This window comes from Ptiloglossa arizonensis, chromosome 7 (genome assembly GCF_051014685.1).
Source record: "Ptiloglossa arizonensis isolate GNS036 chromosome 7, iyPtiAriz1_principal, whole genome shotgun sequence".
Taxonomy (NCBI): domain Eukaryota; kingdom Metazoa; phylum Arthropoda; class Insecta; order Hymenoptera; family Colletidae; genus Ptiloglossa; species Ptiloglossa arizonensis.
Window position 1 is genome coordinate 17,179,998 of NC_135054.1, and position 15,912 is coordinate 17,195,909.

The 15,912-nt window shown below is 29.3% G+C and overlaps 2 protein-coding genes across 8 annotated transcripts in view; both read right to left on the reverse strand.

The window, feature by feature from the left end:
- Nucleotides 1-752, reverse strand: part of LOC143148994 (A disintegrin and metalloproteinase with thrombospondin motifs 15) — a 159,339-nt gene extending 158,587 nt beyond the window's left edge. For all 3 annotated transcript variants that reach the window (XM_076315888.1, XM_076315890.1, XM_076315887.1), the window contains exon 1: nt 356-752. The gene's annotated coding sequence lies outside the window, so the exon portion shown is untranslated. The remainder of the gene's footprint in view (nt 1-355) is intronic.
- A 3,526-nt stretch (nt 753-4,278) lies between these two features.
- Ry (xanthine dehydrogenase rosy) lies at nt 4,279-15,793 on the reverse strand. 5 transcript variants are annotated; one of them, XM_076316797.1, is made up of 25 exons: nt 15,627-15,793; nt 14,368-14,501; nt 13,804-13,861; nt 13,139-13,235; nt 12,688-12,923; nt 11,115-11,359; nt 10,859-11,000; nt 10,515-10,682; nt 10,285-10,361; nt 9,928-10,134; nt 9,604-9,788; nt 9,301-9,414; nt 9,033-9,171; nt 8,648-8,944; nt 8,460-8,582; nt 7,946-8,298; nt 7,317-7,491; nt 7,042-7,233; nt 6,758-6,903; nt 6,217-6,394; nt 5,858-5,986; nt 5,502-5,744; nt 5,161-5,415; nt 4,637-4,804; nt 4,279-4,473 (listed from the first exon to the last, which is right to left on the reverse strand). In XM_076316797.1, exons 2-25 carry the CDS (start codon nt 14,434-14,436, stop codon nt 4,429-4,431), a joined length of 4,041 nt encoding a protein of 1,346 aa, XP_076172912.1. In that variant the 5' UTR covers nt 14,437-14,501; nt 15,627-15,793; the 3' UTR covers nt 4,279-4,428. The 5 variants fall into 5 exon arrangements, with proteins under 5 accessions (XP_076172912.1, XP_076172913.1, XP_076172915.1 ...); XM_076316798.1 differs by lacking the exon at nt 15,627-15,793 and adding an exon at nt 14,667-14,699; XM_076316800.1 differs by lacking the exons at nt 12,688-12,923; nt 13,139-13,235; nt 13,804-13,861; nt 14,368-14,501; nt 15,627-15,793 and adding an exon at nt 11,888-12,027.
- Between the last annotated feature and the right edge of the window lie 119 nt (nt 15,794-15,912).

The following is a 15,912-nucleotide window of genomic DNA, read 5'->3' on the forward strand; positions in this document are numbered from 1 at the left end:
ACAACGCAGATATATGTAACACAAGTTGAGTGATAAAAAACGTTTTTTCGCTTTTTCTGTGTTCCATATTTACCTCATTATCTAGTCAACTCGTGTTATTATATATTCATATTGTTTTTCAGGGTAAAAGACATATTGTACATTTCACTATTCCGAAGACGACCGGTTTGTGCTCTCGAAGATGTTAAATTTACTGTTTAAATATTTCGTTGGAAGACGACGTGAAAATTCACGGCTCGAACGATCATCGAAGACATGGGTCGTTAAAAAACTTTTTTTTTCGAACGCGATATGTATGTATGTCCGTTCCAAAGAACGTTTGATCGATGTTAACGCGAGAACATAACCTACTCACAGTGTCACGGGTTCCTGGACCATTCAAGAAGTCAAAGAACTTGTCACGTTACCGGCGACCAACCGGGGCACATCCTTCTCCTCGAATCGTTCCGCGGAACCAGTCGCGGGTCTCTGTCGCGAAACTTTTTCCCGCTCTTCAGCGTGATTACATCCCAATACCGTACTCGCGTGTCGCGATCTTGTAACCGTGGACACTTCGCGCGGAAACACGTAATTAACGGAAACCGAGTGTTCGCGAAAACGTAACGCACCCGGTGCACTCGGAGGCACCGCTGTCACCGAATCATGGGACGAAACACGGTAGGAATGAAACGAAGCGGTAGGGTCGTGGACAACGACGAAGAAAGAAGCAAAAGCGGAACGACCGAACCGAGCCGCTAGCATGCACGGACTGAGCGGACGCGAATGGATCTCTTGTATCGACCACGGATACCGAACTCCTTTAATACTATCCCCACCACCCGGAGATATTTGAGATAAAATTTTATCTAGACTGGTATTCGAATAAAATTGTATTCGATATTGGTTTTGTTAGTACTGAAACGTTAAATGGGGATTATTTTAAGTAAATTGTCTTCCGGACGCGTTTACCTACACAATGGACGACATCGAGTCTATTTGTTTTCATATGTCTGTTTTCATTGTAATCGAGATGAAAGATTTATTTTCAATGCTATGTCAAAGTTTCGTGGAATCGAAGTTATTTTAATGCGTGATAAGTGTGTATAATAAATAATAAATAATGAGATAATAATAAAAATTTCCAACGTAATGCAAAATTTGAAGTAACACAAATATAAGAATAATCGTGAATACCAGATATATTGTTCGAATTTTATTTAGATGAAAAATTATCTGAATAAGTGTTCGAGCGAATAAATCAATATTCGTAGTGTTTAGAATTGGCTTCTTCTAAAAATTATTGTGCCCATCAGCATAGCTATATTGTTTAAAAAGGCCTGTAGTCTTTTTTACTACAAAACTAACCTCTCGCGTTTATTACTTTTTTATCAATCGATGTATATTATATTAGCTTTTGTACATTCGTTTTTCTTTTGAAAAATTGTTCAGAGTTCTAAAATATATTAATCTACAGAAGAGAAGTCGATAAAGAGGGTATTGTTTAAATATATAATAATCCGAGACTTTACGACAGTGTAAAATGTTAATCGTAATAATTTCAAAAAAATGCACCTGCATTTTTCTACTTCTTCTGCATTCAGAATATTATCAAGTTCGTTATAATGAAATACCTTGTTCCTTATGCGATAAATGTACAGAAATCGTCTGTATGTTATCCGTGAGCATTTTATCCTCGAACAGGTGCGTGGTTAAGGACATCCTGCAGCTACTGTTATATTAACTTAGAAGTACAAGGCATAATGTTTACGCAGGTAAACAGGTATTACAGTGCTCTTTTCATAACGCAATTAAATAGTTTTTAATGTTACGAATATACAATTCCTACTAAACTCTTTGAACGCGACGATGTTTTCTTTAATTCTATGCGTTTACGGTTATTCTTCCAGTAACAATGTTTAAAGATATGTTTAACAATGTGAATAAAAAAATAATAAGTATTAAAGTGGCTGTACTTACAAAACAAACGCAATTTTTACCTGTGGTATGGTTCTTCTCGAAATTGAAGTATACTCGTATATCTATAAACAAGTTATGTAGTTCACCAAAACGATACTAGAACGAAATAGGTTACTTTAACCCGAAAAATATGCTGGTGATTAATACTTTACGAAGATAACCACTAGAGAAAAATTCAGTTGAGGAAATCTAGTGATTCATGGTATAAAGTGGTCATCTAGTGAAGAAAAGATAACGTATAGTTTTCTTTGTTGCGAAATTATTTCAAATTATATTCAAATTCAACTTTTACAAAAAACAATTCTAAACAAAGTAAAAGCACCAATTTTCGTTTGTTGTTTCCCTCCTTCCACATTTAAGCAACGCGGTCCATAACACTACATTGTGGTGGGAGTAATACCCCCCTTCTTTTATGAAGAAGGAGGGTGAGGGAGGGAGAGGAGTGCCTATATAAGACGCGATCGAAGGCAACGACTCTCATTTTTGTCTGCGTTGACAAATGTATTTCTAAATCGAATATAAAATATGTAATTTGTACACTTAACGAAAATAATCGTTAGTATTATTTAACTTTGGAAACTATTGTTAAAAAAATATATGTAAAAGAAGCTATGATTAAAATACCAACCTCAAAACCAGGAACTTTGATACAATTTTTGTTCGAAGAATTACGTTGTAATAGACTACACATATAAAATATAATTGTACGTTTCGAAAAGTTTTTTCACACATACTTATACCCAAATTTATTAATTCGAAATAAAATTCACAATGTCAGTTTTTACAGAGAAGAAAAAAGAATTTTGAGTTGCACTTTATGTTTCTGTTATGTCTTTTTCTCTATTATTGGAGTTTAAAATTTCTATGCATTCTATTCTACTTACAAGGAAAATAGAATCTTTCCCCTTCGAAATTGTGTGCTCTACAGAAAGATGGCGCACCGGGTCCTGTTATCATAAATATTAGGTATTCACTAAATAATTTAAAAAATATAAATAATTAATCTATATCATGACTATATTTTACTATATCGCGAAAATTATCGTAGTGCAGGTCATATAGACGAGAAATTGATATATTCAAGATCAAGAGATCCAATTCCGTTCGTGGAATATATTTTTTTTAAATTAGTTTCATTTTCAACGTGGCGACGATATACTTACGTGATGCCAGATGCTAGTCATACATGCATTCAAAGCACAAAAACATTCGGCATCACGAACACCCTGATGCACAGTCCAAATGTATCATTTCTTTCTTGCAGACAGATAAATATCCTCTATAGCAGCTTTTCAGACGCTATAATTAAATATTATGCTGCATATAAATGTAACTTTTATACATCTTTTTATATAATTTATTAGATGTCTTTAAAATGAATCTCTGTGGATTTTTTACCCTAGTGTAATTAAATATGCCTAATAACTCGGTACTTAGTCAATCTAATCGATGTTTATAATAAAATAATTTGTTAATAATTATTTGACAATAAAATAATTGCTATCGCTATTATGAATAAAACCGATTAAAAAATGTATACATACTTATGCATTCGATAAATGAAATTTGATTTCTCGATCAACTATCAATCGCCTCATCTATGCTACGGTAACTGCGATAATAAAAATTCATAACTCACAATAAATTATTTATTATCTTTATTCTTCTTGTTAAAAATTAAGTAGCTTATAATACTACTGCCTCATAATTAAGGAAATGACACCTGTTGTTTCGATCATTCAGCACGCTTCATTTCATTGTTTGTGCGGCCATAAAGTAGTGTAGTTCACATTTTTTCGCAACAGTCACGAAAAAAGATGAATTTTTGGAATTGTGTATATTGACAGTATTACACGTTTAATAGTTTCTACTAAATAAAAGTGCAATTTGATTTTCAATACTTAATTAAGAAAATTTATTTGCTGCCTAGTGTACCAATCTGTGATAAGTGAAGTAAAAAATTTGTCTTACAACGATTAGTACTTTCCAGAATTATTGTATATGTTATTTGCAAATGATTCTTATTGGAAAGTTAATTAATAATTTTAGGATTAATTTTTGATATATCGTATAATCGATGATAGTCATGGTGGATTTGTAATTATATAAGACGTGAAAATAGAAACATGTGTGTAGAAAAACGAAAGATATAACCTTAGATGAAATTTGATAGACAAAAGAACATTTCAGTAAAATATAATAACCAACTGTGAATTAATTATTAATTATTTATATTCACAGTTGTGAATATCTAAACATAGTATATTCTAAGGAAATCCAATATTATTTAAACGCTTTTTGACAAACAATTACAGATAAAAATTTGCAAAAAAATTATTTTTAATTATTTTACTAGGATAAAGGATATCAATACATTACAAATTCTTTAAAATAACAATTCGTATACATTTACAATATATTAACATATATTAATATGAATCTTCATACTTATACTTTTCTTGAGTAAATGCTTTAAGGAATAATGTTCCATTCATGTCTCAAATCTGTATCTTTAATCTGCAACATAAAATGTATTAATATTAACATAGGAAAACAAATTTGTAACTATTATTTTACATGTATTCATTTCATTATGAATTTGTATGGTCTATATATATTTGATTATTCCTTTTGCTAAATTATTGTTAATAATTAGGTATTGATTATTTTAGTAGTTCACCTTTGTTGTTATGTGATCAATACATGCCAGTCGAATGCGAGCTGCAGTTGCAGGAGAATCTAATCTGAAGTAACCGTTAAGACTAAATTCTTGTCGGGCTGATTTAATGGCTTCTCTTATGGCAAAGAAAACAGACGATGCAAGGAACAGTGGTGGCTCCCCAACAGCCTTAAAATATTTTTGTCATAATATGGTAAGTATTCACTAACCATTTTATAAATGATTATGTATTAAATTGGAATAAATTATTTGAAACAAGATAGGACCAAAGCAAATTTCACTGACATTTTCTGTCTAAATGTTGAATATATTTCTTTATACTAGTTGAATTTATTGTTTATTGACAATATGTAACACTGAATTTGCAATTTGTACACAGTTTATGCCAAGTTAATATATTATTAATGTCGAAATAAATTCATCTATTTTAGTCATTGATGGCTTATTGGAGAAGTTACACTCTAGATTTACATCATTCAATAATTTCATTTATAAAGAAATCACTATTAACTAAAATTGATTACCTTAGATGAATAAACAGCTCTAGGGTTTGAAGCCCCTTTTAATAAAGATACATTGAAAACTCCAGGAATATCTGCAAAACCTGGCAATTTATATGCACCTGGTCCCTTACTACAAACAGCTCCATTTCTGAGATATACCATTTCTTCAAGTGTAAATAGACCATACCCTTGCATAAAACCTCCCTCAACTTGTCCTATGTCAATTGCAGGATTAAGACTTTGTCCTAAGTCCATCACAATGTCAGTTTGTAGTACCTATATGTGAAATATTATTATAGATTAATAAAATTGAAAAAGTTAATCAATGTAAATAATCACAGCAATACATTTAAAATTCTTACTTGGTGGTCCCCGGTTAAACAATCGATTTCTACTTCTGAACATGCAACTCCATATGTAAAATAATTAAATGGATCACCAGAATTAGTTTCAAATGAGTATCCTAAATTAGGAGTTTTGTAAAAGCCAGTAGTAGAAAGACTAATTCTTTCCATATAAGCAGTTGCCACCCACTCTTCCCAAGTTCCAGTTGGATTTTTATCCATTACTGGCTTTAGTCGTTTCATTATTTCTTCACAAGCATTCTAAAACAGTTTTTATTATTATGTTTGATTAGATTCATACAACCTATAAATACATATAATAACAATATATTAAAATCAAATGTATTTAATTTACCAAAAATATGTGTACTTACAAGAACAGCCATACCATTCAGATCTGAAGCAGCACTAGCTGCTGTAGGAGAAGTATTTGGCACTTTGTCTGTGGAAGTTTCCATTATATTTATTTTATCTGCCTTTATTTTTAATACTTTACTTGCTACCTAAATGTAAAAAAGATGTAACAGTTAAAAGTGATACATTTTAATTTTAATATATGTGTACACGTTACACAGGCATTTTTTTAAATGTTTCCTCAAATTAAAAAAGTATGAAAGACAATTATTAAATTGCAAGGTATATTATAACATAAAAAAGTGCAATAATAAAAAACACCTAAGAAATAAAAATATTATATTAACCGTAATCATATTAAAAAACAAATAAATATTACTTGTATCATTTTTGTATGTAAACCTTGTCCCATCTCAACACCACCGTGACTAATTAAAACAGATCCATCTGCATAAATATGTATAAGTGCTCCTGTCTGATTTAAAAAAAGTATAGTGAAAGCTATACCAAATTTCGTTGGAACTATTGCCAACCCTCTCTTCTTGTACCGGTTTTCTCTATTGAAATAGTATTTATTAAAAGCAGTTTCAAAATATGAAAAACAGATTCAAGACATGGAGAAAATCCGAAATATAATTGCACAAAAAATATAACATACAATTAGCAAACTTATCTAAAGAATCTACTGATAATATGTTAACACTTTCTTTTAAGCTAATCTATATTTACTAAAAATTTTCTGTCCACAAATCACACAATGTAATATATAAGACTACAATAAATTTTCTTAATATGTAATATAAAGCAAATACATTAAAAACAAAATATTTCACACAAAAACATAAATGTGTAGATCATAATAAAGTAGAAAGCATCAAATTAAAGCAAACAATACTTTATTCAGAAATATTTAAACAAACCTGTTGTGTTTTTGAATTTTTGCAAGTCGTTCTGTGTAATTAGAGGCTAAAAGACATTCGTCCCAACAACGACGTATGGTACAATTAATGAGTTGTTGATTATAATGAGTTGTATCACCTTCCTTGTACAAATTCAATTCTGAAACCTATAAAAATTTAATTTTGGTTACTATTCCATTCTCTTTATAAATTTTTAGAAGTATTTTTCATAATTTTCTATTAATTGTTACATATTGCTTTAGTATACAATATTTAATAGAATATATTTAATAATATTGTTTTACTTTAACAAAGTCCATATTTAAATATTCTGCAATATGTCTTATAATAGTTTCAGCTGCAAACATTCCCTGCGGTCCTCCAAAACCTCGAAAAGCTGTATTTGATGGTAAATTAGTTTTGCATACAAAACCATTGACATCACACACTGCTATTTTATAAGAGTTTTCAATGTGGAACATGGCGCGTTCTAGAACCTACAAAAATAATAATTTTAAAATTTGTTTTTTTTTTACTATTGTAATCTTATCATTATCATAATTGAAAAATATCAACTAACTGCAAAGGAAAGATCGCGTGAGCAACCAGCGTTATTATAAATGAAAACTTGCAGAACTTTAATTAAGCCGCTATCATCAAATCCAACTTTGTACTTGAACAAAAATGGGTGCCTTGTTCCACTTATCATTATATCTTCATCTCTGTCTAACATGCAACGTACTGGTTTTCTTAATCTATGAAAACAAATAATTAATTATTAAAATAAAATTTGTTGTCTTTCGTTAAAACTGATGTACAGAAAATGAACGATTAATTTTAAACTACTGATTTCTATTTTCTACTATTAGTATAAAATGCAACTTTCTATTTATTAATATAGGCAGTAACAAAATGAACACATTTGTTGAAAAAATACTAACGTGAAAGAGCGTACAAGGGAATCAATTAAATTATCTGTTACTTATTGTGTGTATTTTCAACTAATTGTAAAAGTCTCTATTTACTTTTCAAACAGAATATTTTTTATCTCAGATGTACCAAACATTTTACAAAATTCTATAGAGGGCTCTAGCTACTTTAAAGTATTGTTTCTTCAAACTGTTCAGAATGATAAACTTGTTTTACCTTTAATTATGAATAAATAAAAAAATGCAAGTGCTTACTTTGTTCTAGGATACATGACAGTACCTGTATGCAGCAAAAGCAACTGGTAAAGCAAGTACTGAAGCACGCGATTCCTTTCCTCCGAAACCACCACCCAATCGTTTTACTTTTACCACAATTTTGTTAGCATGAATATTCAGAGCATGTGCTACATGTTTCTGAATTTCTGTGGGATGTTGCGTCGAACAGAATATTTCTAATTCATCTTCCCGCGGAATCGCTAGTGTTGTATGCGTCTCAAGGTAAAAATGCTCCTGACCTCCTATTCGAATTTCTCCTTGAAGGATATGAGGTGATTGGGAGAAAGCTTCTTCCGCATCTCCCTTTTTTATACGTCTCGCAATTTTATTAAAAAAAGAACGATGTTCAATGGCGTCCTAAAATTATTTAATGTAGATTAAAAGATGGATCCAAATATCTTATTCTAAGATAAAAAATAATTTTAAATATTTAAATTTCCAATGATTTTAGAAGTTACGCATATCGAGTTTCTATTTACCGAAAATATTCCCGTTACAAATATATCCCCATATTATACCTCAATCGAAATGATAACTGGTTCCATGTTTTCGTATTCAACTTCAACCATTCTGGCTGCTTTTTGTGCAATAAACTGATTAACTGCGACGATTGCTCCAACTGCTTGCCCATGACTAGTTACCTGAAAAGCAATACACTCATTGTTTTCTAATATGTATACAAATACTATCCGCTGATATTCTTTACCTCCTTCGACACAAAGAACTCTTCGTCGTGAAATACTGGTCCGTAATAACGTTGTTTCTCAGGTACATCTTCCGCACTGTAAAAAGCGACTGTCCCTTCTATAGATAATGCTTTGGTTGCATCGATCTTCAAAATTTTTGCATGAGCTCTAGTAGATAAGACCAAAGCTAAGTAAAGTTCATTTGTAGATTTTGGTAAATCATCACAATAAATTGCTTCGCCTGATGCCTGTTTAAAAGCACTGGCATGAACAATTGGTCTCCCAATTAAATCATCCATTTTCTGGTTCTTCGAAACCTAATCAATAGACAAAACCTTATGTTTCTTGTTGCAGAAAATAGGCATAGAAGTGTAATAATTGATTAAAACAAATAGTAATACACACCACCTGATAATATTGTGAACTTTTTGGTTCTTTATAATGAAATCCTTCTGATGCATTTTCAAGATTTTTTACCGATAATAGAGAATTTGTAAATGTTTCATGTTTTCTGGCTATATGCAAGAATCCTTTAAAGAACAAACTGTGAAATTGAAAAAACACTGTTAAAGTGGATTTTTAATACAATGTTGTCAGAATAGAAAATAATAAGCTGTAACTGAAATTTTGTTACAAATTGCATAAAACATATACAAAGCTTACATATATGTACCTCAATGTTAGAGTTTTACGATATTTGGCCATTCCACCTGGAACATTGTCTGAGAGAGGTAGCTCATCCAACAGTGAACAATAAATGTCTTCGAGAAGCATGTTGTCCCATTTCCTAAAATAATTTTATAATATTTTGTACTATAACACATCAAAATGACATCAAAGAAGATATCTTTTTACAAACATGAATATTGAATTAATTCATAATTAAAACGTACGTAATTTTATTATTCAAATATTCTGCTCCTTAATTAATTCAAATAATCCAAGTTTTAACATATTATATAATTTTGTAAAGTACCTTTCAATCATAGTTTCGCAAGTTTTTCTGGCTAAAACCGTTGTTGGAGCCATTCCACCAAATGCTAAGTAAGCTTTTTGAACAATATTAGTTTCAGGTTTAAAAAATACATTTAATGCCATATTAACAATGGTAATATCATCATCTCGTCTTCTTGCTTGTTTGTAAGCAACAAAATATTGATTCTAGAAAATGCAAATAAGATATTATCATGGAATAACAAATTCTAGTTATAAATAATTGAAAATAATTGTGCTTATATCTTTTCCTCCTTTTCATATCCTTTTTTATAAAACTAATATATTAAAATACATATATTCTTACCTCTTCAGAGAAGGGTATTTGAATTGAAAGTAAAATTTCATCTGGTAAAACAATATTCTGTCGATATCCTTTAAAGAAATTGTGATCCATTGTGATAAGCCTATTCTCATTTTTTGAATTAATAAGATTTAATTTTATCCCTACAGACATAAAAATTGGATTCAAGTCTGATATTGGACTTCCTGTCATTATATTTCCACCAACAGCCTGTTAAGAAATTCTTGATCTTAAAATCAAAATTAAATTAATTTTTAATATTAACGTATAATATTAAATAAAAAAATAATACAAAATATAATAATAAGCAATTGAATATTACTGATAGCAATGTGTTACACAAGAATACAAAACACTTACAGCTACATTTCTGACTTGTTTACCAGCAAACCAATGAAGCATGTTAACTATTTCGCTGAAAATTCTTATTGTGTATTCTGCAGCAATAACAAAAAAATACTCAATTTTTAATGAAATTTCGGAACCATTAAAATGATTAAATAATTTTTATAGTTCCAGAAAATATAGTAAAACATTAATTTAAAGGTTGTATAAATATTCTACAAGACGTATATATTTTAAGTTATTACCGGGTTTTTTATTAATTTGTTCTTTTAAGGCTTTTTCCAATTCAACAAGTGTAACACTGGCACCTACATTTAACATTCCTGCATATTCTTCAACAGTTCGCATCTCTTTAATTAAAATAGGGTGTATAAGAACTGGATAGGATAGATGTTTGAACTTAACTTCAACTCCTAGACAAATATAACAAATTAATGCATTTTTTGTACAATTTTGTACACTGTTACAATACAATTTATAAATGAAATATTTAGTTCTATATAAAGAACATTTTAAGATAATAGAATCAAATAATAAATATTAAAAAATAAATATATGTTACTAAAAAATATATTTGAAGAAAATTTACCCATCTCAGTGTTTCCCACAATAATTTTTGCATTTGGATGTTGTTCTTTTAAACTAAGTAATTCAGAAAGTATTCTTGGTCTGTACCAAGTAACATTTTTCCCTTTGATAATTAAATATTGTTCATCTAAATGTGAGGAAATCTGAAAATATATTTTGCTTTTCAAGATTGTATTGCGGCCGACATTTATTATAAAAGTACAGTGATGAGAAACAGAAAAAAAGTTTAGACTTTATACAAGCAATAAAAAACTTACTTGCAACTTGGGTGGAAATATAATTTCTTGTGAAGGATCATATGGGCAGAATTCTTGTGAATTGAAAACTTCTGTGGGTTTTGCTATTTGTACTTTTTTGCAGCAATTGTCTCCCATTGGACAGACTCCATTTGGCAAAAGGTTTTCTCGTTGATTTGATATTAATTGCAATTGTTCCCATTCTTCTGTGAAAGTTTTATATGCTTCTATAATAGGCCGATACCCAGTACACCTGCACAAGTTACCTACAAGCAGGATATTATACAATAATAATAATATTATTCATTGGAAATATGAATAAAATGAAAGTATAGGCTATAAACATCAAATAATAAATACAATTAAATGTAACAATTAGAAAGTTGTTGAAATTAAATAACCATCATTCTAAAATGAGTGTGTAAAATTAAGAAGTAACTTTTATTATAAAAATATCAGGAAGTGTACAACAATATGCTTGCACAATAAAGATAAATACACATTTTTGTAGTGGCTGTTTTCAAATAATATTCTATTCTTTCTTTAAAATATTATAAAATATTTTATTCTTTCAAGTGTAAAATCATGGAAAAACAAAATTTATTTTTCTGGATAATTCAGATAACTACCATCAATGCTGTGTTAAAAAAGTTCAAGCAGACACCTTTTATAAAAGTTGTCACTTTCCTGCTGTAGAAACGCCCTGTCAATAAAATACTTGGATACTTGGTTGTTTAAAAATAATAATTCTGTTTCTCAACAGGAATATCAGTTCACCAACAAACAGTAGGTACCTTGTCTATAACAATTACTTTATCTGTGACTGGTCTTGCTACCAATTGCAGTCCTAATTTTTAGAAGACTTCCTTCATCAACTTATTTGGATTTTTGTAAAGTATCCTTTAGTTTTGTCCTTGTTTTCTTTGATTCTGTGATCGCTCAGTATATCATACTTAATTAATTTAATAATAATTCTGTAAAACAACATCGTAAAATTAAGAAAGTGTTGGATAAATTACGAATAAGCACAGTTAGGAGAAGTATGTAGAAGCACACAGTAACACATTGGTAGACTTATTTTTTTAGGGGTGAAAGAAAGCATCAGATTAATTTCAACAACTTCCTCATTGTTACTTTGTGTAAATGAAATGAAATTAAGTACATAAATATAACATTTCTTTTAAATTATTTTTTGTTTCATCGGTAATTCATAAATGTCTTATAGTAATGTTAAATATCTAGGGGCAACCAAATTTGCATTTTAATATATCATGCATAATCTTGCTCCTTAAGTTTTTCAAGATCAGTTTATAACAACCTGAAGGTCAAATACATATTCCATGAATTTGGTTGCATTATCTATTAATAGTTTTGTTACAATAAGTGAGATATAGTGAGAACAAATGAAAAGTGGTGGAGTTAATTAAGAGTCAACCTAGAGTACAGTACAGTAATTCAAAAGCACCCTGCATAATCCATAAATTATCACTGTGAGTGCATGCTAATAACATTACTGAATTTATTGGTTATTAAATTAATTATTTAGTGGTATGGTTAGTAAAATCAATCAATTATTCAATTTTCACATGGTTACCTTGAAACGCAATCTCAAGATCCTTCATACTAGGTTTTGGAGTACTTCTCAATAATGCATACATAGACATTACAATACCAGGTGTACAGAAACCACATTGTGAACCATGTGCTTTTGCTATACGTTCCTGTACTGGGTGAAGTTTAGTTTTAATGCTCCCGATGCCCTCCACTGTGGTTACTGCCAAACCATGGACAGCACAGACTGGTGTTAAACACGCATTCACTGCTAAGTGTCTATGAAAATTGTTAAAAGAAACAATGAAGGAAAATATTTTGTTCAATATTGAAGGTGTTCAAAAATTATGTAACTAAATTTGTACCAAAATATTTTATTAATGAGATATAAGTTAAGATTAACTGACTGCTCAAAGATTATACAAGTAAATTTTATTTGATTTTAATTTTGCTGAATATTTTCTATAAATCATATTTGTAACTTAAAAGGATACGTAATAATTCCAGTTCTACGGTCCAACTTTGAAATCATTACTGTGCAAGCTCCACAACCACCTTCTGCACAACCCAATTTCGTACCGGTTAAGTGTACTGCATCAGTTTCGTTAAGGACGCTTTCTTATGAATATATTTACTTATGTTTATAACATTTTTTCACATTCCTTTTGTTATTTACTATTTCATACTTTATCTAAAAAATGTTGTATTAACTCTTTTCTTTTGTATAAAAACGGTGTTACAAAATTGTTTAACTGCGTATATGTGCATATTGAGTGCCCCAATAATCGTGGTAACGGTGAGGGAATAATTTTTCGTAAAAATGTAATTAAAATTCAAGAATAAAATGTTTGCACACGAGACTTTCAAAATCCATCGTATACGCATGCGCATCACTAACTGTAAGTCTCGATCAAATGTGTTTCGGCAGATATTTTTTTGTTTGTTATAGATTGTTTGATAAATGTAACTGCATATGTCGTTTTTATTCCAGATTTAAAGTAAAAGTAATTTTCTAATGAATTTTAATCCTATGGAATTTATATAATCCCATATCTTTTTGCTAACATATTCAAAATTTCTGCAAGTTATGGACGTTTAAGAGGGGTGAATTTATATTCTGAAATTTGTAGCTCTACAATTTGCTATAAGACAAGGATACGCTTATCCCTCAAATACCATAATAGTGTCCATTCTGGGTCGACATTGTCATCTTTTACCTATAATATTATAGAAATGTTTAAAACGAAAAAAAATAATCATTATTGAAAATTTCAAAAATTTGTAATAGTTTCGAAAATAATTTATTGAGTTATTAAATTATCGTCGATAATAAAAATTAATTATTATAATCATCCTTTGAGTCATGATATCTCTTAATGAAAACCAAAATTTAAGTATTAGTCAGATCGAATTCAATTGGCCGTTCAAGACGACCACTTTATCGACCTTGAATCGCACTATACATAAGTTTTAATCTCACGCGATGTTAGACAAATAAGATAACAAAGTTACTAAATGATATGATGGGTATAGTCTTTCAGTAGTTTTAAACGGTTAATTGATTTTGACTCAATTTTAGTGCGAATGAACTCATGTAATTCATTTAATGGTATTATTTCTGTAGTTTATACGGTGATAATATTCCTTGTAGTATACTATAGATACAGTTATATTTTCTATATATCAAGAATAGTACAAATTATCAACACACAATATTACATACCTCTTTTCCATTAACGTAAAAAATTAATGTGTGTGATACTCCCGTGTGTTCCATGGTATTGGACATCATAGATTCAGATCGAACAGTAATTTTTTCTTCAAAAGTTGCTTTTTTCAACTATCGTGTTATATAACCTATAAATATAGCAGTGCATAGTATATACAATCTTTAAATATAACAGTAATAATGTACTTTAGTTAACGTTGTTACAATTTATTTAATTGTGTAACTATACAAATTATAAAAGAATTTATAAATGGTTTGTTTAAATAATATCAATGAATTGTACTTGTACTTACACTTAAATCGAATAAACTTTCTAATAAATGCGAATCTATTTCTAATAATTGCAAATCAAATCTTCCGTTCTATTAAAGATAGATCGATTAATTTTATCTACAATAGCTTTTTTACTATAGATAAAATGAACATGTACAATTATAGCAGTGACACATTCAGATAGATATATATATATATATATAAACAATACTAATAATACTATTAAGAAATGTTTAACTCAATTCTTTAACTACGTATATTGCTTAATATGAGTACGATAACATGACCTATGCCTTCCATGAAGTCTGAAGCAAACAACTGTAAAAAGTTAGATAAAAATGGTTTTAATGCATTATATTATTTGAATAAAAATGAATAATAATACAAGAATAATACGTGATTATTCAAAATATTTTTCTAAAAAAACAACGCCATTGTTTACCATACTTTAATGATTAATTAAAATCTTTATTAATTACATTATACATTTTTCCGTACAAATTTTTTTCAGCCTAAACAATTTTATCATAATTTTTTTTTAAATAATAATTAGAATATACCTACTAAACTTAAACATTTAGTAAAACTTAATGTGTAATTGTATAAACGATAGTGATTAATGAAACATTCAAACAGTATAATATAACGAGTATAATACTAATACAATATAACAAAGAAGTCGATATTGGAAATTGAACTTTTTACTTGACCATCACTTTTAAAGTGTACAGTGTGTACACTTAATTTATAATTTTGTCTACGAATAGTTTTAGCACTTTTTATGACTCTATTACAAAGAATAAAAAATTGCGTATTTTCGCATTCTATTTTTCAAATATGAGTATCACTGCATTTGCACTCAATATATAATGTGCGCGATATAAAGAGAAGAGCATTACGTCAGTAGCACCGTCACTAAATTACCTTTTACTTTAAAGATAAATAAAATGTTATATACCGATGATTATTTAAATACCTACCTTTTGTCAAGTCAGTTTCAATCCGTCAGGAAATACTCGCGTGACGCTGGTTCGAACAACAATGAATAACTTACAAGTAGATTATCAAATATGATAAGTTTCATTTGTGAGGATTTAAAAAGAAATCTTATTAACGCGAATGCAACAGCTGTCCCTACCACTACTCTTCATGGATGTGTAAATTGATGTTTCATGTATGTATGTATATATCTATATGTGTATGTCGTGCGTACAGATGTGCTTATCTATAATGTATACGTTATTCCAAAAGAAAAGAAATTTTTTA

Bases quoted from the DNA above. Each gene is read 5' to 3' on its own strand.
- Ry (XM_076316797.1), bottom strand. From the start codon at position 14,436: ATGATGTCCAATACCATGGAACACACGGGAGTATCACACACATTAATT. The intron at 11,360-12,687 runs GTAACCATGTGA...TCCTGCTTGTAG, and splicing joins TCTTGAGATTGCGTTTCAAG to GTAACTTGTGCAGGTGTACT. The intron at 10,683-10,858 runs GTAAATTTTCTT...ATATTTGTCTAG, and splicing joins TGTGGGAAACACTGAGATGG to GAGTTGAAGTTAAGTTCAAA.